The sequence below is a fragment of the Pieris napi genome, chromosome 4 (genome assembly GCF_905475465.1).
Source record: "Pieris napi chromosome 4, ilPieNapi1.2, whole genome shotgun sequence".
Taxonomy (NCBI): Eukaryota; Metazoa; Arthropoda; class Insecta; order Lepidoptera; family Pieridae; genus Pieris; species Pieris napi.
Window position 1 is genome coordinate 11,406,377 of NC_062237.1, and position 27,736 is coordinate 11,434,112.

At 33.6% G+C, this 27,736-nt stretch overlaps 1 protein-coding gene across 1 annotated transcript; it reads left to right on the forward strand.

The window, feature by feature from the left end:
- The first annotated feature begins 214 nt into the window (after window positions 1–214).
- On the forward strand, window positions 215–19,270 carry LOC125048904. The gene is made up of 4 exons (XM_047647856.1): window positions 215–397; window positions 10,367–11,001; window positions 12,292–12,439; window positions 19,083–19,270. The coding sequence occupies exons 2-4, from the start codon at window positions 10,384–10,386 to the stop codon at window positions 19,268–19,270; spliced, it is 954 nt and encodes a 317-aa protein (XP_047503812.1). The 5' UTR covers window positions 215–397; window positions 10,367–10,383.
- The last annotated feature ends 8,466 nt before the right edge of the window (window positions 19,271–27,736 follow it).

Below are 27,736 nucleotides of genomic sequence, written 5' to 3' on the forward strand. Positions count from 1 at the left end.
ACTATATTTATTATATATAGGGTTCAGTTCTATAATATACGAATTGTAATACGTTATTTCGCGTAAAACTTAAACACATTATTTATACATATTATATTCATATATGCAAATTTTACGCAGATGTAAACATCTTATAATTAAATATTGCATTCAAACATAAATTGTAAATGCCATTCAAGCAGAAAATTCAATTACATGCATCGTTTTATTCTATTCCTATCCACATCACTTGCAAGCTATGATTCTGAGAAAATATTATTTTGCAGAAATCTCGAGTGCTTATATACAGGCGAAAGGGTTTGTGGGGTTAGGGAGGAAGGTGATGGTTTCCGATTAAAGGTCTTTGAAGACGAGTGCCACTTACTACGTTATGGATGTAATGTTACCGAGGACCAAGGTAGGATAATATATTAATATTTTAACTGAGCATATTATTATATGAATTTCCAGTGTACTAGCATTTTACTACAAAATTACGACCTTATTGCTATTAAGAAATATCACATGAAACCCGAACGAATTAACACCAATGCAACAATATATTTCTTTATTCGTAATCATAACAATCAAATATAAAATATTTACAATTTCATTAACCTACATAGTAATAATAAAAATTAAAAAAAAGAAAATTAAAACAAATTTAAAAAGTTTGATCTCTGTTTTGCTATACTTATTCGTTTAGCGAGGTAAGAACCAGCTCTGAGGTCACCGGTACTATCTACGAGGCGCCAACTTAAATCTTTAACAAGCGCCTGTGCATTTGAACCCCATACTCTATAGGGATTAAAAGCAAAGTTGGAGGAAAGACTCTTATATTTGAGCCGTTTATTATTTTCCGCCAGCTCTGCGGCCGCCCCAACAATTAGGTAATTAGCACATTAATTAGTAACAGTTTTTATATTGATGGCTAATTGTTAAATACAGATGTAATCACTCTTTCGGTTTAACCTAATATTGAATGTCTCGGGTTCGATTGCAGGGAATATAATATGTTCTGTCGCTGACCATAACTGCACTCGAAATGTGAAACCTAGATATACGAGTGCAGTCGATCGAACGATATTTTGCTTTGACATGAGAGCAAGATTTTAGATGCGGGGAATCGCACTCTACACAAAGATTTTCTCCCACTAGACTAGACCTCAATCTGTTTAATTGTTTCCCTCGTTTTCGAAGCATTTTTTTCTTTTTGTACATTTACAAAACTTTATCATATTTATTTTTATAACCATGGGTTGGAAGAAGGACATATTATCTATTGATTAAAAGCGTGAAATCGTTTTCTTATTCAAAAGCACTTAAAAACAAATGGTGGTGTTTTGGGTGCTGGAACGGATTAATGACATTTCAATGGGGAAAATTGCTATGAGATACCAGCAATGTTACGGGACGAATTAAACTCGTATGTCGAGGTAACACTGCGTCATGGCCGTAGAACAATGTCGGATTTGAAAAAAATCCAAAATCCACTTTTTATCATATTTGGATACTACATTGACTGAATATTACGGCTACGTTAAAAAACATCTATGTGTTTTAAATTTCAAATAATTCCGTCGGTAAAGTGACGGATTTGATAGAAACATGTGATTTTTCTAGAAAACTGTGTAATTTAATGTTATTATTTTTGTTTTGTTTCAAAACAAACCCTTTTGTTTGCTTGTATGCCAATTTTCATAATAACAGAATATGAATTAAAGTACTTATAACAAAAACTAACATGATTATATTATTTTGAAATGACTGCCCTGTAAAGTTTACTATTTGTCAGATCCGTCACTATTCTACGACTATGACTACTGTATTCTATATAGCTATATGCTAAATAAAATCTTAGTACTGTCTTTTATTGACATAACCTTTACACATTTAAAGAAAAAACTTTTTAACCGGATTAAAGTTATGTATTATTATAAATTTACAATTATTTAACATAATTTTAAATTTATCCGACGTTTCGCGTGCTTTACAGCGTGCGTGGTCACGGTGACAAATCCGTAATCCGGTTAAAAAGTTTTTTCTTTCAATAAAATCTTACTTCTATATATTCATAATATAGTATTCATTTATAGTAATAGGCTAAGTATTATGAGCCTAATGCTCAAGTACGACCTCATATGGTGCTCTCATATCTGGGCTGGTGCTCCCAAATACCAGTTTCTTCCTTTTGACCATATTTAGCAAAGGGATTGTCGAATTGTCAATATCTAATGTATTACTGATCGGATTGATTCTCTGTATACGCAGAGACATTGCTCCTCTATCATCTATGTGTTTTCTACAAAGTGTACTATGGTGAGTGTTTTGAAGAATTGGGTTGATCCCTCGTGCCTCGTTTCAAGATCGTACGAGCCGTATCAATTCAAAATTTCATCATCATCACCTTGGCTGGATGTCTTCCACGGTCCGTTCCACAAGGCACTTTTTGCGATCTATGTGTGGAATCGACTCCGACTCTTTCCTAAGAGATTTGACCTCCAACTATTCAAAGTTAGAGTGTACTTCTCAATGAAAGGCCGGCAACGCACCCACTAAAAATTCGTGTACATGGGCTGCGATGGCTGCCCTTTTTCGGCGTCGCGTAGGCTCGTTACCCCATATATAAAAAAATATTTAATAATGTTTTTATTAACTTATCATTATTACAAACTAGCTGACCCGGCGAACTTCGTTCCGCCGAACAGTCTAATAATATCGTGTTAACTTTAGTTAAACTTAATTTAGGATTTCAATATGGTAATAACATTAATAAAAAAAAATTTGCGTTAGAGGTTTGGATGCCAAAAACCGCCATATCGCTCCCTTTCGTGACATATTTGCAGATATATTTGATGGAATTTGACTTTCTTATTTTGTCAATAGATGGCACATGTTGTTTGCATTCGTAAAATTAATTTATTGTTATTCGATAACATATCCGATATTTTACAAGCCGTCGGAAATATCTGCGAACCTCGCTGGAATGCGAGTATGGAAGCGATTCTTTGTATTATTTGTAAATTTGTAAATAATTTGAATTTTTAATAATGTAAATAATAAGTATAAATAAAAATAAGTATCAATAAAAATAAGTACACAAATAAAATATTTTTTATTTTTACATCTTCAATTTTTTTGCTATCTCTCCAGTTTGTATGACGTCATTAAGCCAGGTTCGCAGATATTTCGATTCGACAATACGTATTCTGCTATTCGAAGCGGAGAAGAATCCACCAAAAAAGAGATAACTAACATCGGTCCAGCCGATCTTGAGTTATAAGTGGTGTAACTAACACGACTTTGTTTTATATATTTAAGATTAGATACGTATCTAATTAAAACAGTATTCCAGACATATTTTAATATAATGGAAACGTTAATCCCATTGAGGTGGATCACAAATACATAGAACCAGCTACGACTACTTAGTAGCACTAGGTAAATTAACTCTACAACTTCCTGTTTCCGGTTGTATCATACGGCGTACTCATGTCTCTTAGCTAACTAGAACCCCTTTGAAGATTAAAATGCTATACCGCAAATACGTTACTCATACTTACTTGTACAAATTTTAATCTGTAATTAATTTAAAAAATAGTACACATGGCAGAAGGGAAACTTCTTTGGCAAACTAATTGTTAAGTCTTGTTCATATTTATACAAATCTAAAACTTTAGATTTCCGAGACTTAATAATAATAATAAAAGCCTTTATTGCTGTAACTACTTATACCTACTAGTACATACAAATGTGAAATACAAAAAATTAACACTAAAAATAAAAATACTAATAATTAATCGGCAAGCCGGTTGGTTGGTTTCTGTTCTACAGCTTGATCTTGGACATAGGCCTCTAAGGGCTTCCACTCTTCTCTGTTTCTAGCTTTACGTAGCCACATAGGGCCAGCTACTCTTCCCACATCATCTTCCCATCTTTTTATTCGTCTTCCTCGTTTTCTTTTGTCATAGAGAGGAAGCCATTCCGTCACTTTCTTCGTCCATTTATCTTTATATTCTCTCATAATGTGTCCTGTTCCATTTCAATATTTTACTAGAAGTAACAGCATTTCTAAACTTTGTCATGTCCTTTATTTCTTCTAGTTTAACTCTATCTTTCAATTTAAGACCTAGAACACTCCTTTCGATACTATTCTGACATACTCTTAGTTTGTTTTCTTGTTTATTTGTGAGTGACCAGGTTTGACATGCGTATATCAGGCACGGTAATTATTCCTCTAAGGATTATCCGAGACTTATAGAGGGAAAAGGTAGATATGTTAGGAATTTAATGAATTAAATTGTCATTAAGTGTCGAAAATTTATAAAAAAATAAAAATAAAATTCTTTGATAATAAAAACACGTGCCATTTTAATTTACAATTTGTCATTTGAGATTTCAATAAATTATTTTGGATAAAATATAAAATACTAATATATCATAAATTCTCTTTACGAAATTTTAATTTAAAAAAATAGACTTTCTATAAATTTACCCTTCTCACTCTCTCTCCATCAGTGTAAATCTCTCTCTTTCTTTTCTTCAACAAAAACGCTGCGCATCTTCGTGACGATTTCGCAAAAATTTACCCTCCTGCGCCTATAGAAGTTTCACTTCAAAAATATATTGTTTATACAACAAGCACCTGTAACGGCGTTTGTTTTTTTTTTAAATCAGGATATAAATATAACCTATGTTAGTCAGGTATAGAATTTTCAAACCAGTCCTGTACTATTTGAGTATATTCGATATAAGCGGACAAGATTATGGATCTTTGATCTTTAAAGGGTTCGCATATATGAAGGGTTTGAATACTTCCCTATATACCGAACTCAGTTGACTGAATTATTTAGCTCGGTGACTTACCAACTTTTGTAAACTTTATGCTGGAGCTAGAGCTTTAGCATAGAACTTTGTCTCCGTGGAAATACTTCAGAAACTTTAGTCAAAGCATATCTTGCGAATTACTTTTAAATATGCATATTACAAATATGGTGAAAAAAGTAATTATTTTACCAAAAAATCTGCACGTGTTTTTTTATAGTGTTAAAGTAGTAGAGCAGTGTTGGCCTAGTAGCTTCAGCGTGCGACCCTCATCCCTGAGGTCGTAGGGTCGATCCCCGGCTGTGCACCAATGGACTTTCATTATATGTGCGCATTTAACATTCGCTCGAACGGTGAAGGAAAACATCGTGAGGAATCCGACATGTCTTAGACCCAAAAAGTCGACGGCGTGTGTCAGGCACTGGACTCACCTACCTTTTTAAGTAGACATTAAACTTTTGCGCACTAATTATTAAGGCCGATTTACATTATCTTAGTGTTTAGGAGAGTGCATTAGTACAACTTGAAAGGCAAGTTCTTTAGCGTAGCGTTTACTAAAGCAAGTAGCGTTTACATGTTTCAACTAAAGTACTATCCTAAAGCACTCTCCTAAACACTAAGATAATGTAAATCGGCCTTTAGATATATATGTAAATAAATAATTATATTTCTTAAATTAGATTATTCATTTTCTATTTTGTTTTTATAAATGTTCATTTAGTTTTGTTTGTAAGTCCGTGGAAAAGACATTAGTTTTGTTTGTCTATGTATGTGTCATTTTTAATTTGAATACGAAGTGTTTGTTGTGAGTAAATTTATAATTGATTATTATAAGAGAGATAGGATGGAAGTGATTTTCAACTGAAATAGCAAACTCTAAATGTTGTTTCTTAAAGTAAGTATTTTTCCAACACATTTGAGTTTATATATATATATATATATATATATATATATACATATTTAAAAAATCTTTTATACAATAAAACATAATAATAGTATATAAATCTTGTAAAATAATCGCAGACACTCAGACTAATTAGAGCGGCTCTTAGAAATCATAAACGAGAAAAACAATATTGAAGATTTCTTAGAATAACAAAAGCTTTTATCGGCTAAAGTTATCGAGATAAGAAGCTTTGGAGCAACAAGTCTTCAGAATAATTTGTATTTTGATTTATATTAATATATGTATACATAACGGCCTAATTAAATATCTTAAATATTTAGCTCACTTAAACAGGCTATACAGTTACTATCAATGTAAAAAATAATAAAATAAAATCAAGTAAGTTTAATCCACAAAATATATAAAACTTTTAGGGATACCATACTATTTTTTTTTAAGTTGCCGCGCTTTTTCGTTATCTTCTTTCGGCCAGACTCTAGCCATGTGAATGCTGCTATAAACTTCTTGATACAATAGGAATAGAACGCACAAAGAGAACTGAACCTTTTGTGTTAAAAAACCTAGTGTAGAGAATAAAAGTGCAAGTGCGGTATCTCGGACACACAAACATACTAGTGTCTAATCATTATAGAACACTAAGACTGTTAACGTCATCATTACCTTAGTTTAAGCTATTTACTAATATTGTAGAAAATTAAGTCAAGATAATAACTTATTTGCAATAATTATTGTATAGGCTAGATTGCTATTCATGCAAAGTCGCACTCTTTTTTGTGAACACTATAATAAAAAATAAAAATAAAACCCTTTTTTTAGTAGGCCAAGCGTCTGTGATATAAGCCTATGATTTTTAGGTCTAACGTACTCATGATGACGGAGTGTTAATGTCTTTGAAAACTCCATCAGTACACAGCCGTGATTCCTAAATACCTAGGCCTATAAAAAAATATTTAGGCCTCGGCCTCAGATTTCTGTATCTGTTTCATGATCATTTGTTAATTAAATATACAAGTAGGTGATCAGCCTCCTGTGCCTGACGCACGCAGTCGGCTTTTTTTGGTCTAAGGCAAGCCGGTTTCCTCACGATGTTTTCCTTCACCGTTCACTGATGTTCAATGCTCACATAGAAATAAAGTCCATTAGCGCACAGCCGGGGATCGAACCTACGACCTTAGGGATGAGAGTCGCACGCTGAAGCCCCTATTCCAACACTGCTCGAAGCTAGGTCTGTACCATAAATAATATTAAAATAAATTAATAATTTTACTAGCTTATTCTGTTACTATTGTTTATTATTTACTTAAAAACCTTTACAAATAATTGCTAAACGTGGCGTAAACTTGGTACGTTTATAAATAAAATAGTTTCCGATATATCGGAACGCTTGCCTCAAAATTATGAATGTAACAGAAATAGAAATGTTCCACAAGCAACCTGAATATCTAATAAAATACTTACTTACGCCGTATTAAATCTACCCACGGGTTCTAGACTTTTATTATAGAAATATTATTTGTTATCAAAGGATGTACACGTGTGTAGGAGTTTTCAAATCATTTTCAGAAAATGATAGACACATTACGGCATAATATTATCTATACTAATATTATAAAGAGGAAAGATTTGATTTTTTGTTTGTTTGAAATGAATAGGCGAAACTACTGGACCGATTTCAAAAATTCTTTCACCGTTGGCAAGCTACACTATTTCCGAGTGACATACATTAATTTTCAAAAAAATTAGGGATGCTTACTAAAAATTGAATAATCTAACCCAAGGTGTAAAAAAATAAACAAAAAAAACTTCCTTCAATCGCGTGCGCTGCGAAAACTATTAATGATAGAACAAAATGATGTATTAAAATTTTTTAGGACACACCACTATCTATAAAAATTGTCGCGACAGCATGTCTCTATCTTTTATAGTTACGTCACAATAAGCGTCTTATCATTATTTTTTTAAATTAAAATACCACCGCTAGAAAAGGCTCTTTATTCGTACCTAGGTATTGATCCTTATCAAAATAATTACCAACGTTTCACATAAGCTACAATTTAATGGCATAACCACCAAAAAAGCATGGTGGATTGGTGTTCTCCTGCCGTTTCTCTTGAATAGTTTACTACTATGTAATATAACAAAAATCTTATCCACAGCAACGCTTGGCCGAGTCTACTAGTACATTATAACGCTTCAAGCACTTCAATTATTAATTGTGATCCCTTGTCGAAGCTTCAGGTAATCTAATAAATACTCAAGGAAAATCACTGAACCGTTATGCAGTGAAATATTAGATTTTATTTGAATAAACATCTCGAGAGTCTAGACTTACCGCTAAGTGATTTGACAAATCCGGATTTTGGACACACGAAAATCGTCTTTAGCAAAAACGATCTTCAATTGTTTGTTCAAATTTCAAGAACTTTTGAGTTGAATATTTAAATTATTTTTGTGTTGTCCATTCATCGAACAATCACTATAACACTACGGAAAAAACATGGGTAACTGCGGGTACAGTTCTTAGTGGAGCAGATAAATATATATGTATCTATATATTTATACAGGCAACGCACTCACAAGCTTTCTTACCTTGAGTGTTCGTGGGCGATGTAACTTTCCATCCTTAAGAAGAAATGTCAGCTTAGAAGGTCGGCAACGCAAATGTGTAAGAAATTATGTAACCTAATATTAGTTAAGTTACATATATATATTTTAGTTAATAATCAGAAGAGCAGTATTGGCCTAGAGGCTTCAGCGCGACTCTTTTCCCTGAGGTCGTGGGTTCGGTCCGCGGCTATTCACCAATAGAACTTCTTTCTACGTGCGCATTTAACATTCACCGAACGGTGAAGGAAAACGTGGGGAATAAAGAAATCTGGTTAAATATCTGGTTAAAGGTTGTAGCGCCACTGATTTATTTATTTTAATAATTAGAAGCGCAAACCAAATGTAAGCAATCATCTTACACTTGTTGCCAATAAGTTGTAATACGTTAGTTTAGTAGGTAATAAATGTGCCCTTAAGTTTTTCCAACATTCATAAATTGTAATATATCATACTTGTTTCCGATAATGTCCAATAACAGAAGTGTTACTTAGATTTACGAACCCTTAAATAAGTCAAGTTAGTTTTTTGTTAATCCAGCGTCGCAACCCCAATACCCCTAATTTTATGTTAGTTATAAGTTCATGTATAAACGACTAAAGCCAGTTGACACTCAGCTTCAAACAATTTTTTTTAGTATTGTTTAATTTATCTTAACTGTTTATGGTTTCATTTCGAAAGGAAAAAAGATATAAAAAATATTATTTGGTCTGCACGAATGTTATTTTGTTGATTAAAATTAATATAAATCGTATGTAGATTTAAATACTTAATTTTTTTGAACACAGTTTTATTAACACAACTTCAAATATTCGTAAATAAAAAAGGAATAGCATTTTTATTGCTTTTGTCCATCTATCAGTATCATTATTGATTTGGCGTTTATACAATCCGGTCGGAATCCTTTTGAAAGCGACGGGTAGGCGACGGTAACAACCTATTTACATTGTATTGAATTGTCAAGTGTAAAAGGGACAAAAACACATAATTGTAATGTAATATCTGTCTGTAAATAAAGGCCTTTTATTATTATATATATATATATAATTATTATATACATTATAAGGAGGTCTGAGGTCCCATAAGTTCGTGCGTTTAAACCTTAGCTTTTAACCAATAAATATTATTTTATGTGCGCTATTGAGACGTGCTGTAACGGTAAGCGTTGTAAGGAAACCTAAGCTATCTTTGTTTTTAATTGTTTTTTTTATGATTTATTACTTAAGATGTCATGTGGAACATGGTGTAATGGTTGCAGCTCTTAACAAAGGCTGTGTAAAACAAAAAACTTGGCGACGTGACTTAGTGACGGAGAGTTTATTATTTGTGGTAAACTTAATGTTATAAAAAATTAATATAATAAAAATACAATAAAAACATTAAACATCTAGTTTTAGATTTTACTAGTAATTTTTTGCTTTTACTAGCTACATTGCTAACACAACCAACAGCGGATTAGGTATCAGATAGGCACTTAACAATTATTTTTGAAGTTATACTTCCTTAGGCGCATTATGAAAAATTTATGAGAGTGAAATTTTACGATGCACGCGCACCGTGACACAAAATTAACAGAATGAAGTAGCCCACGGAAGATGCTACGGCATTGGACGTAATTTAAAAACAACATTCGAATAATAATAGAATTTATGTTACACTTAATGTAAGAGAATAATAATAAATATTTATTTATTTAATTTTTCAAATGTAAACTGAACTTTATTCACTATAATGACTCCTTTTCCAGTCTTTGATTATTTAATTGTAATTAATTATTTGCATGCAATCAAAAACTATTTTTAATAATTCCAAAGAAGTATAACTTCTTACGCGCGTACATAAGTACACGCACCCTTTTTTATTGTTTGTTTTTGTTTGACCATTTTACAATTTGTATAAGAACAACGGCTAGAGATCTCCGATCTACGATATTTACACACACGATAATGCATCTTATATATTATGTTGTATTATAAGAATGATTGGTTGGATTGGACATTAATAATAAACTTTAAATATAGATTATTATATTATAATATTAATATTTTACAGCATATGGAGTTATAAATATGGAATATTGTTCTAATGCCTTACCAAATAACTCGCTGAACGAATTTAATATAAAACAATTGACTGTCGACAATCACCAATGCGATGTAAATTTAATATGTAATAATACAGAAATTTGCGCCATACGGGAAGAAGGGGAAGGATACATAGTAAAAAGATTTCCAAATAGATGCGAGCTGCATAAACACAACTGCAAAACGAATATAAAATATACAGAGACAGAACTATTCATTTGTGAATCCGCACTTATAGATAAACAAATTAATGATATTGATAATAGAGGAAACCAAATTAATGATATTGATAATAGAGGAAACCAAATTAATGATATTGATAATAGAGAAAGCCAAATTAATGATATAAAGAATTTAGTTATAATCAATGGTGGTATGTTAGGTACAGATAATGTCAATGAAAGTATAGATAGCTTCTTCGCTGCTACCCATGTATTTGATTTGCCTGTGAAAGAAATGGATCCGTTTAACACAAGGAGACGTTTAATAAAGAACGCAGGTCCTGTAAAAATATTTGTACCATTGATCATGATACCGAAGGAGAAGAAAAATGATACGTACCATCGCCCAACACTTTCTACGTGCTATCATACTTGTCCTACTGTAAGTAAATCAATAAGGCATAATTATAAATGTGTATAACGCGGAAAAAGTATTTAACTCGACGTTTTGAATGATTAGGCACCAAAAAAACACACAACCACATCGTTTGGTAAACAAAAATTTAATAGGGATGATTAAAATTTAAATATTGATGTATTAAAACCATCTTAACCTCGAAGCTGGTTTTTTATAGAACAGGGGGCAAACGGGCAGAAGGATCACCAGATGTTAAGTGATACCATCGCCCATGGACAACATCAATGTCAGCGGGCTCGCGAGTGCGTTGCCGGCCTTTTAAGAATTGGTACGTTCTTCTCTTGAAGGACCCTAGTCGAATTGGTTCAGTGGGCAGTTAGTTCAGAAACTGCCTTAAAGAACGGTCAGTTGTGGAACGGCGGACGTTGAGGTGATACGGGTGGAATTTGGTTTTCTGCCTCGATGTCCGATGATGAAACTCAGCTGCAGGTTATCTGCAAATCTCCTCTGAACACTCTCCGTGGTATTATTATTTTGGATATTATTTATTGAACAAAAACACGTACAGTCTTTCCTCTCTCAGAATCACGAATTAGCGAATCAATAACTCACGTTAATAATTTCAAATTCAAAAGTCAAAATCTATATTTAAAAGAAACTTCAATCTTCTTAGAAATCACGATTGAATCGTCCATTTCTTAATTACCACGGCATCAAAAAGTATATTCTTCATCAAAAGATTCCGAAGTAATCGTATTAAATTCTAAATATAGAAATGAGACCTGATATTCTATATATATAATAACACCCTTCAGACGCGACCATTCATACAACTCTATTATAATACATCCTCCAACATAAGTACTTTTGTTTACTAGACATTACTAATATACGCTACTCAGACTTAATTGTTATTCGTAAAAGGCCGGCAACGCACTTGCGAGCCTTCTTGCAATGTGAGAGCCTCCTGCCGGTTTTGCCGGATATTAGATAAAAATACCTTAAAACAAAATATGGATTAATGATCGGAACATTATAAATATTAATATATATACATTGATTTGATAATATAATGCTTTATTACCACACGAAATTAAATTGATATAATATAGAAAATATATAACTAATTAATACATTATACATTGAAATAAATAACTAACCTTAACATATAATAACTAAAATATATTAATAAAAATTGCCCTTTAGGCAAGGTTCCGAAGATACTGACAGCGTTCCCCCTTTGAATAGCTAGACTAATTCTTTGTGAATATATGTATATTAAATATTAATTAAGTGATAAGATTTCTGTTCCAGAAATGTCCAGACACCTATGCTCCCGTGTGTGGTGTAGCCGGCATCATGGCGAGGGAACCAGCCCTGATGTTCAAAAACCACTGTTTCATGGATGTCGCACAATGCAAGATGTTTTGGGAGAACAAAAGTAGTACTTCACATAGCTCTTGTAAGTATCAGTTATATCAAATCATGTAATTACCATACAAAAGTCTTTATTCATTTTAAGTAGATATGCATTACAATGTGTAAGATTTTAAAGTATCTAAGAAATACCTGTGTCAGGGTTCCCAGCTCTTCCATAACAACTTAAATATAAATTCCTTAAAATATATTTATATATAATCCAATTACTCCTTCATTTAATTTACTTTTCAACTGTTATCAACACGCCTGAGCGCATGAGTGAGTGTGTAGTTGCAAATGTGTAAGTGAGTGAGTGAGTCAGTGAATGAAAGAAGCGTGTAACTACATACTAGGTCTTAAAAGCATATCTAACACTGTCTAACTGTCTAAGACCATAGGTTTGCTATCTTATCATCGCCCAATTCACCTGCTATTATACTACGTATACAGTACGTTTCTTTTATTTTTATTGAGGGGAATGCATTTCCGCACAGAGTGCCGCCGGCATGTAGTCGCTCGCACATATAACGTGATATGGTAGATTTGGCTCCCGCTTTTCCGCGCCTAAAAAAGGAATGTTGAATTACCACTTGCAATTTCCATCCTCGGCCTAGAACATGCAACCTAAACCTCACAGTCTTTTCTTAAGTACTCCCTGCTTGCCTTAGAAATGCGGTACCAATAAATTTATGAAAATAATCTTGCGTTTCGACCGGGAATCGAACCCGATACCCTCACCTAGCGGACATTTAATGACACCGCTAGGCTATAAAGGGTGAATTACAAAGGTATTAAAGCGCAAATATACCTCGATGTTTTGATTGCAGCCCTGCGATTCTGTAACACTTTTCGAACTCACACAGCGGTTTTCGCATCGGCGGTCGCTCTCAAATCAGTCGTGCGACCGCCGATGCGAAAACCGCTGTGTGAGTTCGAAAAGTGAGTTACAGAATCGCAGGGCTGTCGTGGCCAGAGCCACATCGTGTTGGCAGACACAAAGGCATTACTCGCGATAAAAAACATTAAATTGATTTGGAACTGTAAGAGAAAATTAAATTTGATTCAGTGATTACTGTAGACAAAATATACCTGACGTTAATGTATTATAAATTCTATAAAAATAATTCTTGTTCATAACACCTTCAAAGGAACGCTGATTAAATTTTTCAAAGGCAAAGCTGCATTACTGGGGATTTCTTTTGTACTAAGTTTACAAGAATAGTCCTTTAGTAATATAATATTTAATTATATTTTGATAGTTGCTGATTTTACATCAGTAGAGTTCTTTGTAATTAACCCTTCTTATTTACAAAATTCATGCTAAATAAGTAATGTAATTATTATGAATTTACCTTATATTTGACCAAGCCTAGGCGTTGATTTAGAAAATATTCCTGCTGATCATAGACATTATATATGAATATTATAACATAGAATATTTTCTAAATTAACGCCTAGGCTCGTCGGTTAAAAGGACGGCAACAATGCAAAGTTTTCGCCTCGTGGTGCTATAAAATCGTGGCACTGTACTGATTAACCGATGCCGATAAAATTATACTTAGGACTATGTTCATGTAACTCATGGATAATGGAGTTTTTAAGTTTATCCCTTACAAAAACAAATGAATGAAGTCTTTATTTATAAGACAAAGAACATGTAAAAAACAAATGACAGTATTTTTTACCAACCAGTTTTGTGGGCAAGATGTCTTCTGACATAGTCCTATTTTCGACCGTTTCTTTCTATCCATTACACACATAAAAATAATTAAATTCAAAGAGATTCAGATAAAATGTTGAAACCCCCGTACCTCTTTAATTATCTGTAAAAATCGAAATACATTTATTTATTTCCTATTTTTACAGTAACTATAATAGAAAACTTATTAATACAAGAATATAAAAGGAACACTACATAAAACCTAAACCTTTTTTGTAATTATAATTAATGCAATTCTTGTGAATTCAGCCAATGTGCAACTAAATATATCCATCTCACATACAATATTAGTCAGTGTGCGTAAGACACATCTATATAAATGACGCAAGACTGAAGTTGAGTTGTTCGGATTAATACCTGCAGCTGAGTTTCGTCATTGGACGTCGAGGCAGAGTACGAAATTCCACCCGTATCATCTCGACGTCCGCCGTTTCACAACTGGACGTTTTTCATGGCAGTTTTTGCAGCACACCACCACTTTGTGGAACCAGCTGCCCACTGAAGTATTTTCGAACCAATTTGACTTAGGGACAAGAAAAGAGCTAAAAAAGAGAGAAAAATTTGTACGTGCACATGTTTCTCTACTTCAGTTAAAAGTTTCTCCAAAAACGTTGGAGACCTAAAAATATCACTTTTTAGTCTCAACAGTTAGTAATTAGAAGGTTCTTAAACAATATTAACCTTTTTGCACCTGTATCACGAACACTACTTACAAAAGAATTAAAAACATTTTAAAAATAACCCAGTTGCGTTACAACCCTATTTGGCTGGCTAATTAGGTGATCAGCCTTCCGTGCCTCACACATGTTGTAAATTTTTGGTTTTGAGATACGCCGACAAGTTTTAATTGCGCATATAGACAATTAGATTAGTGCAACGCCGTGTTCGGACGCGCAGTTTAAGGGGTCGCTGCGAGCCACTGGGATAATACTGCTGCTAACATGCGTTTATATAATAATAATACAATAGAATGAGCAATGTTGGCCTAGTGGCTTCAGCGTGCGACTCTCATCCCGGAGGTCGTAGGTTCAATCCCCGGCTGTGCACCAATGGACTTTCTGTTTATGTGCGCATTTAATGTTCGCATGTTCGCTCGAGCGGTGAAGGAAAACATCGTGAGGAAACCGGCCTGCCTTAGACCCAACAGTTGAAGGCGTATGTCAGTCACAGAAGGCTGATCACCTACTTGCCTATTCGAATGAATCATGAAACAGATTCAGAAATCTGAGGCGGTTGAGGTTGTGGACCCTGAAGAGGTTGTGGCGCTACTGATTATTAATACAATAGAATACGTGGTAATTTAGTCAAAATAAAGCGTAGGCGGTTCAAGTCTGAAAATAAAAATAAGTAACAAGACGACAAAATCTTTCGCAAAGTTTCTTAGAAATCAATAGTCTGTAGTCTAATCTGTAGGTGAATGGCATCACTTTGTGATTTTATAAGATGATTATTATTTACCCAATGGCCAAGTGTAGACCTATTTGCAGTTATACCTACCCGAAACTAATTTTACGGTAACGCAGGTAAAATGCAATGTGAAACCACTGAATCATGAAGGTGGTTATTAGGTAGCAGCTACAAAAGGACAAACAGAAAAGTTCCATCACAACCCTTTTTTGGCTAAATGCAGTGGTGCAAACATATAGTTATGATGTTTTATCTCAAAGCCGTATGATACAAGAGATATATATGGTATGCTAGTATTATAATTGTACAGGGATAATGCAAAAATAATATAATAGACTTCTTCAAAACATCTAAGAAAACGTGTTATTATTAAGACACTATTTACAAACCTAGATGATTAATTAATTTAGACAAGTCATATTTATTAAATTAAATGTTAAATATTAATAATAACTTGTTGATGTAGGTTTCATACTATACCAATTGTATTGTTTAATTCATCAAACTTTCAACATAAATTACATAAAATACTAGTTTTTCTATTCGCTAATTGCATTTAATTCATAGTACCCTCTCATACCATTTGTATATCCCCCATGCTATTACACGATACTGTGCCTGAAGGCAAAACCATGTTGACACATCGTTCAATCCCAGCTCCCTGTAACATGTCAACGTCAAAGGTAGAATATCGGATATTAATTTGACACATCGATAACTATAGTAACATCAAACGCTTCGAAAACAAATATAAGCTGCTATTGACCACTACGTGTAATGACTGGTTATTTTGTTGATACGACATTATTAAATGGTTATTTGTAAATGTTCTTGGTTATTTAAGTATAGGCTTGGCATATAGAGCAGTGTCGGTCTAGTGGCTTCAGTGTGCGTCTTTCATACCTGAGGTCGTAGGTTCGATCCCCGGCTGTGCACCAATGGACTTTCTTTCTATGTGCGCATTTAACATTTGCTCAAAGTCAAAGTCAAATCATTTATTTCAATTAGACCATCTAAAATGGCACTTTTGAACGTCAAAAAAAAATACAAAGAAGATTCTAGTTGCCCCTTCCAAAAGGTAGTTTCGTGTGGAGAAGAATGGGCAAGAAACTCCACGCTTACTCTTTTAAAATAGGTTTACAATATTTTGTTACATTTGTTAAATAATTATATGTGAAGACAATGTACTCTTAGAATAAACTACTATTCTAAAAAAGTTAGTATACATGTTCCTCACATATTTACAAATATCGAAACCGTAGAATATTAACATTAAAGAGTAATAAAAATATTAAAAAAACACAACAAAACAGTGTGTGAGATACAATAAAATAATTACATTTGTAGCATTATAAATTTAAAAAAAAAATACCAAAAATATGTTAAAGCAAAAAATCAGCAACCAATTTGATTTTGTCCAGGCTCTATGATTGTCCTATGGAGCAGGACCAGTATCGAACGGTGAAGGAAAACATCGTGAGGAAACCGACATGTCTTAGACCCAAACAGTCGACGGCGTGTCCACTGGAGGCTGACCACCTACTTGCCTATTAGATTTAAAAATGGTCATGAAACAGATTCATAAATCTGAGGCCCAGACCTAAAAGAGGTTGTAGCGCCACTGACTTTCTTTTGGCATATACAGTACATTACACTTCTAATACCTATCACTGTTAAAATGGTAAGTGGTAGAGAGGAAATAAATCGAGTTAGGTAATGGCTAAGACGTTTGGTTGAAATACTGTTGTCGAGAATTATCTATACACAGACTAGCTGCCCCCGCGAACTTCGTTTCTTAAAGTCATTTTACTTAGCCTACCTTTTTAGTACAGACCAACATGGAACATTTTGCTATGCTACCCCAGACTGTTCGGGTTTTTGGAATGAAAACTTTTTAGGCTTTTCTGTGCATTGTCTATATATAAACCTCAGAATTCAAGTCATAAGATTTTAATTAACAAATAAAAATTAGGTTGATCGTAGAGGGATGAAAATTAAGGGTTGTATCTATTTTTGTATGCTATATTATAAGAAAATAAAAACAAAAAAATGTATTTCAAAATGAAACATTAAAATTAGGGGTGGACCAGCCTTAACATTTAGGGGTTTCAAAGATAGATAGTAGCCGATTCTCAGACTTACTGAATATGCATAAAAAGTTTCATAAGAATCGATCGAGCCGTTTCGGAGGCATTGTGAAACGAGAATTTTCTTTAGTTTCTTCTCATAGCACTTGTTGAATTACATGGTGCAACGGGTTTTCAACGAGAATGTAACTGCGTGCTCCTATTTCACCATGCCTCCTGCTGATAGAGGACAAGTCTTTGTTTTTTCTTTTTAAATTTATGTTATTATTATTAATTACTTGATATCTCATGTGGAACATGGTGTAATGGTTGCAGCTCCTTACAAACGTTGTGTAAAAAAATATGGCGATTAAAAAGAGTGGCGGAGAGTTTATTGCCACAGTTCTCTTCCGTTCTACGCCCTTGATTTGAGAACTGGCAGTAAATGTAAAATTAGAAGCATTAATATGTATTTCTTTACTGACGAGTCATAAGTGTACATTATGTTACCAACATGATTAAATGATTTTTTACTTTACTTTACTTTCTTATTGAAATTAAGCGATCTGTTCTAAGCCTATATTAAGCTGTATCAAGAGGTCATATTCACCTCTCAGTAGCTAAGTGTTACTACAACCACAAACATTTAAACTTGATAAATGATCTTTATTACGGCTAGCACAAAAATCTATCCTACAGAACATTTTACACGATTTCCGAAACTATTTTTTTGCACAGCCCGACGGCCTGTAATGAAATATCCCTCGCAATAGCACGCCTTTTATGACGTTCGGTAGTCCATTTAACAATATAATATAAAGATAATATGAAAATGAATGAAATGTTAAATTAAGACTATGGCAAGGTTTAGACAAATTATTGTAGACTAGTAGACTCGGCCAAGCGTTGCTGTGGCTAAGATTTTTGTTATATTACATCGTAGTAAAATATTCAAGAGAAAAGGCAGGAGAACACCAATCCACCATGCTTTTTTGGTGGTTATGCCATTAAATTGTAGTTTATGTGAAAGTTGGTAATTATTTTGATAAGAATCAATACTTAGGCACGAATAAAGAGCCTTTTCTAGCGGTGGTTTTTTGTAATAAAATAATAATAAAAGGACGCTTATTGTGACGTAACTATAAAAGATAGAGACATGCTGTCGAGACATTTTTTATAGATAAGCGATGTGTCCTGAAAAATTTTAATACATCATTTTGTTCTATCATTAATAGATTTCGCAGCGCACACGATTAAAGGAAGTTTTTTGTTTATTTTTTTACACCTTGGGTTAGATTATTCAAGTTTTAGTAAGCATCCCTAATTTTTTGAAAATGAAACATAGCCTATGTTATTCAGGAATAGTGTAGTTTGCCAACGGTGAAAGAATCTTTAAAATCGGTCCATTAGTTTCGGAGCCTATTCATTTCAAACAAACAAAAAATCAAACCTTTCCTCTTTATAATATTAGTATAGATAGCAATTGTTTTCAGCTTACATCGAATCCTCCTTCCTATTCTGTATGGGAGACGAAATGAATGCCTTATACAGATTCTTACCAGCAATACGTACTCTCCAACGCATGGGTCGACTGAAGAAGAAGGGGAAATTCCGGTTAAAAATGAAAAACTTTAGATTTATAAGCGAATTTCGTTCCGGACGCCCTAATTTTATGGGATAAATATATTTCTGATACGAACTTGTTTTATTATATTACTTGAACAGCTTGCTAGTTAGTGGACTGTGAAAAGTGTGTTTAAAATTTATAGTGCTCAAAACAATTAGCGGAACAAGATTTTTCTCCTTTCTATTGCTTATTAATTGTAGTAATTAACAAATTAACAAGGTAAAAAATATTGTACAAGTTAATTTAAATCTAATTTTAGTTTAAGCAATAGAAAGGAGAAAAATCTTGTTCCGCTAATTGTTTTGAGCAGTATATGTGTTCAATGTCAGGAGTATCTGAATAGTATATTATGTAATGTATGTATGAGCAAGCTGCACTAGATGACTAAATATATGAGAGGGTGAGACGTAAGGCAGAGTAAATATTCAAATCTGATTTATTGTTATAAAACAATTTCTTAAATACTAATTACACCTATTCACACATACATGATATTTTCCTAGTGAGCTGTTGGTGTATCCCGCAACCTCAGCTATTATAATTTGGAACACATATGAGCCGTGTCAGCAGCTGATCAATATTTAAATCAAATATAATTAAAATTGCTATTCAGCTGCTAATATTTAGCAAACACCGGATCCATGTCAGCAGTTTGTTAATGTTCAAATAATGAAATCTGAACATTACTTAAAATTCATCTATTTTTACTATTTAATTTTCAATTTCCGTCTGATCTGTTTTAGTAACGTCAAAATCAAATTATTAAATGGACAGTGTGGGTGACATCCAGTGTAATTGTTTGGGGATGGCGACTGGTAAATTAATCTAGGCGTTCGTCGAACTTATTAAAATCATACAAAGCAAAATTGATGTGCGTTTCACGTGAATTTCCACGAAGCGGAAACTGCATAAAACACAAAGGACAGATTTCCTGGAAATCCGTTTACAAAGAGGAATATTGAATTAGTATTTGTTGGGAATTCTGTGAACTAGGGTTTTAATAAAAGCGTATTCGCTTTTTGAAATTTCTCAAATTACATAGTGATCTATCGACAACAACATTTTCATTGTGTTGTCCATACTGGCGTCATTAGTGAAACTTACACTCATCTGTACAACATACAGATGTTTAAGTACATATTTTGTCTAAGTGAAGGGCGTGTAATAAAAGCGGATATGGCTAGCGCATCCTGCCTAGAGCGAATGTTGGTGGCGCTTTGGGGGCCTGCACTAAGGAGTACACTAAAAATAATAAGGCATTTTCTTTTGCGAACTAGCGAACTGTGGAATCGGCTCCCGGGGGGTCTTCCCTCAGAGATACGACCTCCAAATGTTCAAAAAGCGAATCTACTCCTCCCTCAAAGGCCGGCAACGCACCCACTAAACATGGGTGTCTATGGGCTGCGCAGACTGCCCTTTTTGGTCGTCAAGATCGTTTGCCCCCTATTATATAAAAAAAAAAAATAGGTGCAGTTAAAACTGAAGCAACACCTACTGCATCTACGGCTACACTGGTATAACGTTAGACCCTGAAACGCGCTTACAAAGTTACTCCGACCGCTAAGGATCCTTAGGCCTGAGTCTGGTAGGCTGATCGAGGATCATACCGTTAGGTCTGAGGAAGCGCAAAAATTCTTCCATAGGACCCAGATATAACATTTTAATAACCCTTCGTGCCGACGGTTTTGATTCAAGAAAATGTTTTTGTGTAATCAAATTACTGAAAAAAATATTTGTTTAGAAAACAAAATAGAATCGTGAATTAATTAACGTCGACGGGAGATCATTTTTACAGACGAAGACATAAAAGTATTTTCAAATCCTCTTATAATTGGCGCGTAGGTGCCCGATCGATGTATAAGATTCTTTGAATTGATAAAAATAGGAGTTATTACCTTCAATTAAATTGGAAAATAAGTCCCTCAATAGCGTCTGGCTATAAACGCGATATAATCCAACACTATTGAACGGATTTAGTATAGTTTCACCATAGATAGTGTGATTTCTGAGAACGGGTAACATATAATTCAATATACTTATATAAATTGACTGAATTTTAAAACTTTTGTTGAAGAGGTTGCAGAATCATATTTTATGCTAAAATAAACGATTACATGAAAGCTACGGCGGAATCTAGTTAAATGTATGTCTGATGTGAAATCTTATTTGTCAATAGATTTGTAGGAATAGTTTTAATCTCCGGCCACAATTTCCAGAGCGTCAAGAGCGGAAAGTACCATTTAGAGGTATTTTCTTGAAAAACCTTATTTTTCATAACCGTCACAGACACACACAGTCTTACTGAAAGGATTGGCTATGTAAATAATATATTATGTAGCGATTTTACTACAATAATAACATTACGAATTTGCGCTACGGTGATTTTGTCTTTTTTACATGGATACAAGTCCGTCGGCATAACGCAATCTATTGCCGCGAGGTTGCTATATGCAACTTTACAATTTGGCTATATTTTAACAAGCTTTAATCATATTGCCGAATAGTCTGTGAACTTTAGGACATGTATGTACAGTGTACACCTCATCATTTAGCAAGGCTTCGTTTTGTTGAGTGTGATTGTGGAGAAGATATTGGTGACATCGACCATATTTTCTTTTCTTGGTCCCAATATGACCGCACCGCACCTACTTTCTGAATTCCACCAAAAGATAGCGCATTTTATAAGAAACGTTGTCATGTATACTTCTTATATTTGTAACGATAAGTGACTGAAATATGTACATAAACGTAATTTTCTCAAAAACTAACCAATGGATTTTGACAAAAATTACACCAGAAGATAACGCATTTTATAAGAAACGTTCACGTATACTTCCAACTAAAATCCTGCCTTTTGCTTTATCCTTTTTTTGTATTATAATGTATTATTTTCTTTCATAATCAGTAATAATGATTGGATTTAATATGTTTATGTACTTATTTTGTTAGCTTATCCCTTAATTTCCTTTTGATGTATTTGTCTATTTTTTTTCGCGTGTAATTTCCCTACCTTTTACTTGAAACTGGCATAAACTTAAAACTATTGCCAAAAAAAAATAGTCTGTGAACTTGATGTGTCATTCGCTTACTACGTTTAGATAGTTAATTAAATAACGTAAACAAGTCCGTTTATATAAATATAAAAATGTTTCAACGTTTATATATTTTACTATCATGTCTTTAAGCTACTTTCATAACATACAACTAAAACTGTTAGCCTAGCGGTCTTATTAAGTGGCAGCTAGGTGAGGGGTACCGGGTTCGATTCCCAGTTCGAGGGCAAGTTTTAAATTAATTTAAATTTGTTCTCGGCCTTTGGGAGGGTTGTGTGGTACCGGGCGAGTGCCTAAACCGTACATGAAGGACACTGTCGAATTTCTAAAGACAAGCACGAATTATAAAAAATCCTATTACTTGACGCTGGCTAATGCACAAATCGTGCCAGAGCCATAAATTAAAAAAAAAAAACTGTAAAGAAGACCTAATAATGATAATTTAATATTTCAAGAATAGCATAGTATGTAGTAATGATCGTGAAACTAATACAATATTACTAGTCTGTGCAATGTACCGTGAAAATCGTATTATAATTAGCATGAAATCGAAGTGAGACAATTATACTAATTGTGGTCTGACGCTATACGATCGAAGTTTGAGATGTTAAGGGCCTCCGTAGACAGGTACGACGCAGGTCTAACAAAGAAACCTTCTAACAATATTATTCCTAGACTTGATCTCCAATATCTCAGCCGCTCACCTCAAAAAAATTATTATAATCTCTATCTAAAACTGATATCAAACAAAAACATATCAATAATATTTATCGATGGAATACAAATGTAGCATGAAACTTTCACACTGTAAAGCACATGATATGTAGTTAATTGATCGTAACATTTTAATTAAAAGCAATTAACAATATAAAACGTATTTTAAAATGTTGATTCTGAAATGTTGACCATATATTGAAAGCTTGGTTATACTAGCGGTCTGTAGCGGATTCACACGGCTTTTTTAAAAAGAATTTTTGAAATAACGAATTCTTAGGGTTGTGGCTAATGTAGTATCCTAACAGTACAATAATCTTTGAAATCGATCCAGTAGTTTTTAAGTTTATTCATTAGAAATAAAAAAACGATTTCGTATGTTTTCTAGTTTTTTATGGGTCTATTGTTAAGTCCTGTTAGGAAGTGGAAGGGGTGACCCTATATACATATACATTGTGCAATAGTGGATCATTTTGAATTATAATTTTTTAAGGCTTGTACAAAAATATTCACAAAATGAAACATCAAAAATTTATTTAAAAAAGTATATATTTAAATGTATTTCTTGTGAATTATAAAAACAATTGAATACTGGCTATAATATTAACTAAAATCGATATTTTTTTGGGATTTATTAATATATGACTTTTTTTATGGCTCTGGCACGATTTGTGCATTAGCCAGCGTCAAGTATAGGATTTTTTTTTATAACGTGCTTGTCTTTAGAAATTCGACCGTGTCCTCCATGTACGGTTTAGGCACTCGCCCGGTACCGCACAACCCTCCCAAAGGCCGAGAACAAATTTAAATTAAATTAAAACTTGCCCTCGAACCGGGAATCGAACCCGTTACCCCTCACCTAGCTGCAATATATGACTTAAAAACAAAAAATATGTTATGAAACTTGACATGCATGTCTAAGCTCACCAACAATTCATAACCAGGAACTTATTTCAAAGAAACTGAAAAAAAAATGATTACAAAGGAAGCAAGCGGAAGTTCGAACTGAACTTACCTTAAGCTCCCTCTAGTTTACAACTTCTTGCCTGTGCCATCCGCGAAAGAACTCCAAACAAGAATTATTTACGGAGCAAATGCGATGCGGAATACTTTGAATTGTTTTTAAACATTTGGTATTGTTTTAAATTAAATTCTGAGCAGTGTTGGCCTAGTGCGACTCTTATCCCTGAGGTCGTAGGTTCGATGCCCAGCTGTGCACCAATGAACTTGCTTTCTATGTGCGCATTTAACATTTGCTCGAACGGTGAAGGAAACCATCGTGAGGAAACCGACATGTCTTAGACCGAAAAAAGTCGACGGTGTGTGTCAGGCACTGGAGGCTGATCACCTACTTGCCTATTAGATTTAAAAAAATATCATGAAACAGATTCATAAATCTGAGGCCAAGACCTAAAGAGGTTGTAGCGCCACTGATTTGTTTATTTTTATTGTTTTAAATTAGTTTTATAGAAATTTTAATGAGCGAATTTGTTAATAGCAACTATTTTAATAGCGATCTTAGTAGTTTAATGATCTGTATATGGCAACACAATGAAAATGACAGTTCGTGTCGACAAACATTCATATTATGTAATTCAGTTTTCGACTATGTCTATCACAGTATATCATACATATTCACAGAATCAAACAAGACAGAATACATAAAACAAGTATCTCGATTCTACGAGTGACTGACAATATTTACAAAAACTTTTTCAAAGCTATATTGTAACTTTGTAAAATTCATTTTGCAAAAATTAATATGCTTTTTACACAAGCGTACATGTCTCATTATTGTTACAAAGTGTAGCCTTTGCTAGGCGGCTATGAAACACGCGAATATGAAATAATTGCTAATTACCTAAATATTAAATACCTAATTCTACTTTCTACATATTAAATCAATGAGTTCTATACATCTAAAACTCTCGAATTCTATATAATTTCAGGCAACCTTAATGAAACATAAAAAAAATTAATTTGAAAATGCTTACGTATATTGTAACGTTTTCTCAAGGTTAAGAAACGCACATTTAACCTCCAATTCTTTTTTTATATCATAGGAAGTCAAGACATCAGACAGAGACACAAAAAAAGGGTGCGTGTACTTATGTACGCGTGTAAGAAGTTATACTTCTTTGGCATTATTAAAAATAGTTTTTGATTGCATGCAAATAATTAATTACAATTAAATAATCAAAGACTGGAAAAGGAGTCACTATAGTCAATAAAGTACAGTTTACATTTGAAAAATTAAATAAATAAATATTTATTATTATTCTCTTACATTAAGTGTAACATAAATTCTATCAAATCAAATCAAATCAAATCAAAATACATTTATTCAATTTAGATGCTTCTTAGAGCATGCTTATGAATGTCAACAACGTTTACAAAATTCACGAAAGAGCAGGACTACGCCATCCGTTCGCAAAACTACCAGGAGGACTTGTTCTGAGAAGAACGGGCAAGAAACTCAGCAAGTTTTGCCCTCCCTTTACATTACAATTATTCAAAGGAAAATGTCATAAACCACAACGTGATTATCAACGTATCATTATTTTTAAATTATGTCCAATGCCGTAGCATCTTCCGTGGGCAACTTCATTCTGTTAATTTTGTGTCACGGAGCGCACGCATCGTAAAATTTCACTCACATCAATTTTTCATAACGCGCCTAAAGAAGTATAACTTCAAAAATGCTAAATCGCTCGCTCCATAGCTTTGTCGGGGTGTTGCCGCGTTGAACTGGACCAGCTTATGATATTTCATTTCATAATTGAGATATCAGCTACCCTTTCCTGTAAATCCACCCCACCCTTTGTGCCTTTATAAAGTGCGTTTCAATTCACTCTCGCGAATGCAATATTTGAACTCAAATTATGCGACTCTAATAAGGATAAAACTGTTTGTTACGTGTAGGAACGCTTTCACAGAATACATGTGCTTTTGTAAAAAGTTTCTACAACATACATTCTCCTTTATCCGATATTTCTTTTTTTTTGTATTTACCAGCCAGCTACATAACTTCCGTTGCGATTCCGATTTTAATATCGATTTTTGTAGCGCATATTTTCAAGCGACATCTACTAATATTAGAAGAACTATATCGCCATTGTTATAAGGTTCATTGTTACTGTGATTGACACTCGGCCATTAACTAATTAGTAAGTCTATCATTAAAGCTGGTATTAGGTTACACCTAGCATGTAACGCCAACGTGAAATACGTCAAATATGATATCAAAAGGCGCATAGACAGCAGGGACGCAGTAAAGAACTTATTAAACTTAGTAGGATTCCAAATCCGTTTTATTAAAAATCATTCGTTTTCCGGTCTCCTTTGTCAAATACCAGCCGTTTTCTCGTTTGCGTGCCGTATTTGATTCACTGACTTTTACTTACTCAAATTAATTTAAAACATAACATTATACCGAAATAAAATCATTATTTTCTACAGTATTATAAACCTCCTTATTGCCAATCTATCTAATATATAAAATTCTCGTGTCGCGGTGTTTGTAGTTAAACTCCTCCGAAACGGCTTGACCGATTCTCATGAAATTTTGTGTGCATATTGGGTATGTCTGAGAATCGGACATCTATTTTTCATCCCCCTAAATGTCAAGGGTAGTCAAAAATAATTTATTATTTATTTTTTACCCCTAAATAATTTTTTTTTTTATTTTTTATGTTACAGCATTATAACATACATACAACCCCTAAGTTTTACCCCTCTACGATCAACCCCTATTTTTATTATAAATGATAATATACATGGCAAAACGACGTTTGCCGTGTCAGCTAGTAATTATATATTATCTTCTAAGAATACAAAGGAATATATAGTTTTTATTACATTTGACAATTTCTTTATATTCGAGCGTACACAAATATCTAAATATTACACTTATTTTGAGGATTTGCTTTAATAATATACACGATGCCATACTGTGTATGAGCCATGACTTAATTACTTGACTGGATTTTAGCTGAAGCTGACGAGACCACCATGGGGTATCGAAATGGACTCTGCGCGGTACACCCGCGAGCGAAAAGAATAATTGACTTATCATGTCGGCTAATTGGAAGTGAAATTCGATTTTCAATTTAGGTTTTTCCTGGTCGGCTTTAGGTTGCTAGTGATCTGAGTGTACGTAGCAGTTTAATTAATGGGGAAAATATAGATTATAGAGTCTGTTACACTATGAATTGAATCATAAAGGTGGGAACTGACCAACGTTACGAGGTGTAATGTAACATGTAATGTAATGTTACACAGCGAGCATTCGTGCAGTCAGTACGTCGTGTTATGGGGAAACACGACGTAACACGACGTACTGACTGCACGAATGCTCGCTGTGTAACATTACATTACATGTTACATTACACCTCGTAACGTTGGTCAGTTCCCACCTTTAAGGTGGGAACTGACCAAAGTTACGATGTGTAATGTAGCATTCGCATCGAGCGTGTAACGCATCGAGCATGTTACGCTGTGTTTTAAAATCGGCGTAACATGCTCGTCAAACGTCTGTGCTCCGCTTTCGCCGCCAGTGTTCACGAGATGGCCGACAGCGAGGACGCGTTGGTATCTTTGATTCTACTTAATTATTGTTTCATACAAATTAAGAAGAAGAAAAAACGTTACTGGAGATCAAACTTATTTAAAAACAGAGGCATATGTGGTGGTTTGTCATTGATAGCAACTTTGAAAAACCAAATGATTACTGGACAGTATAAAAACTTTGTAC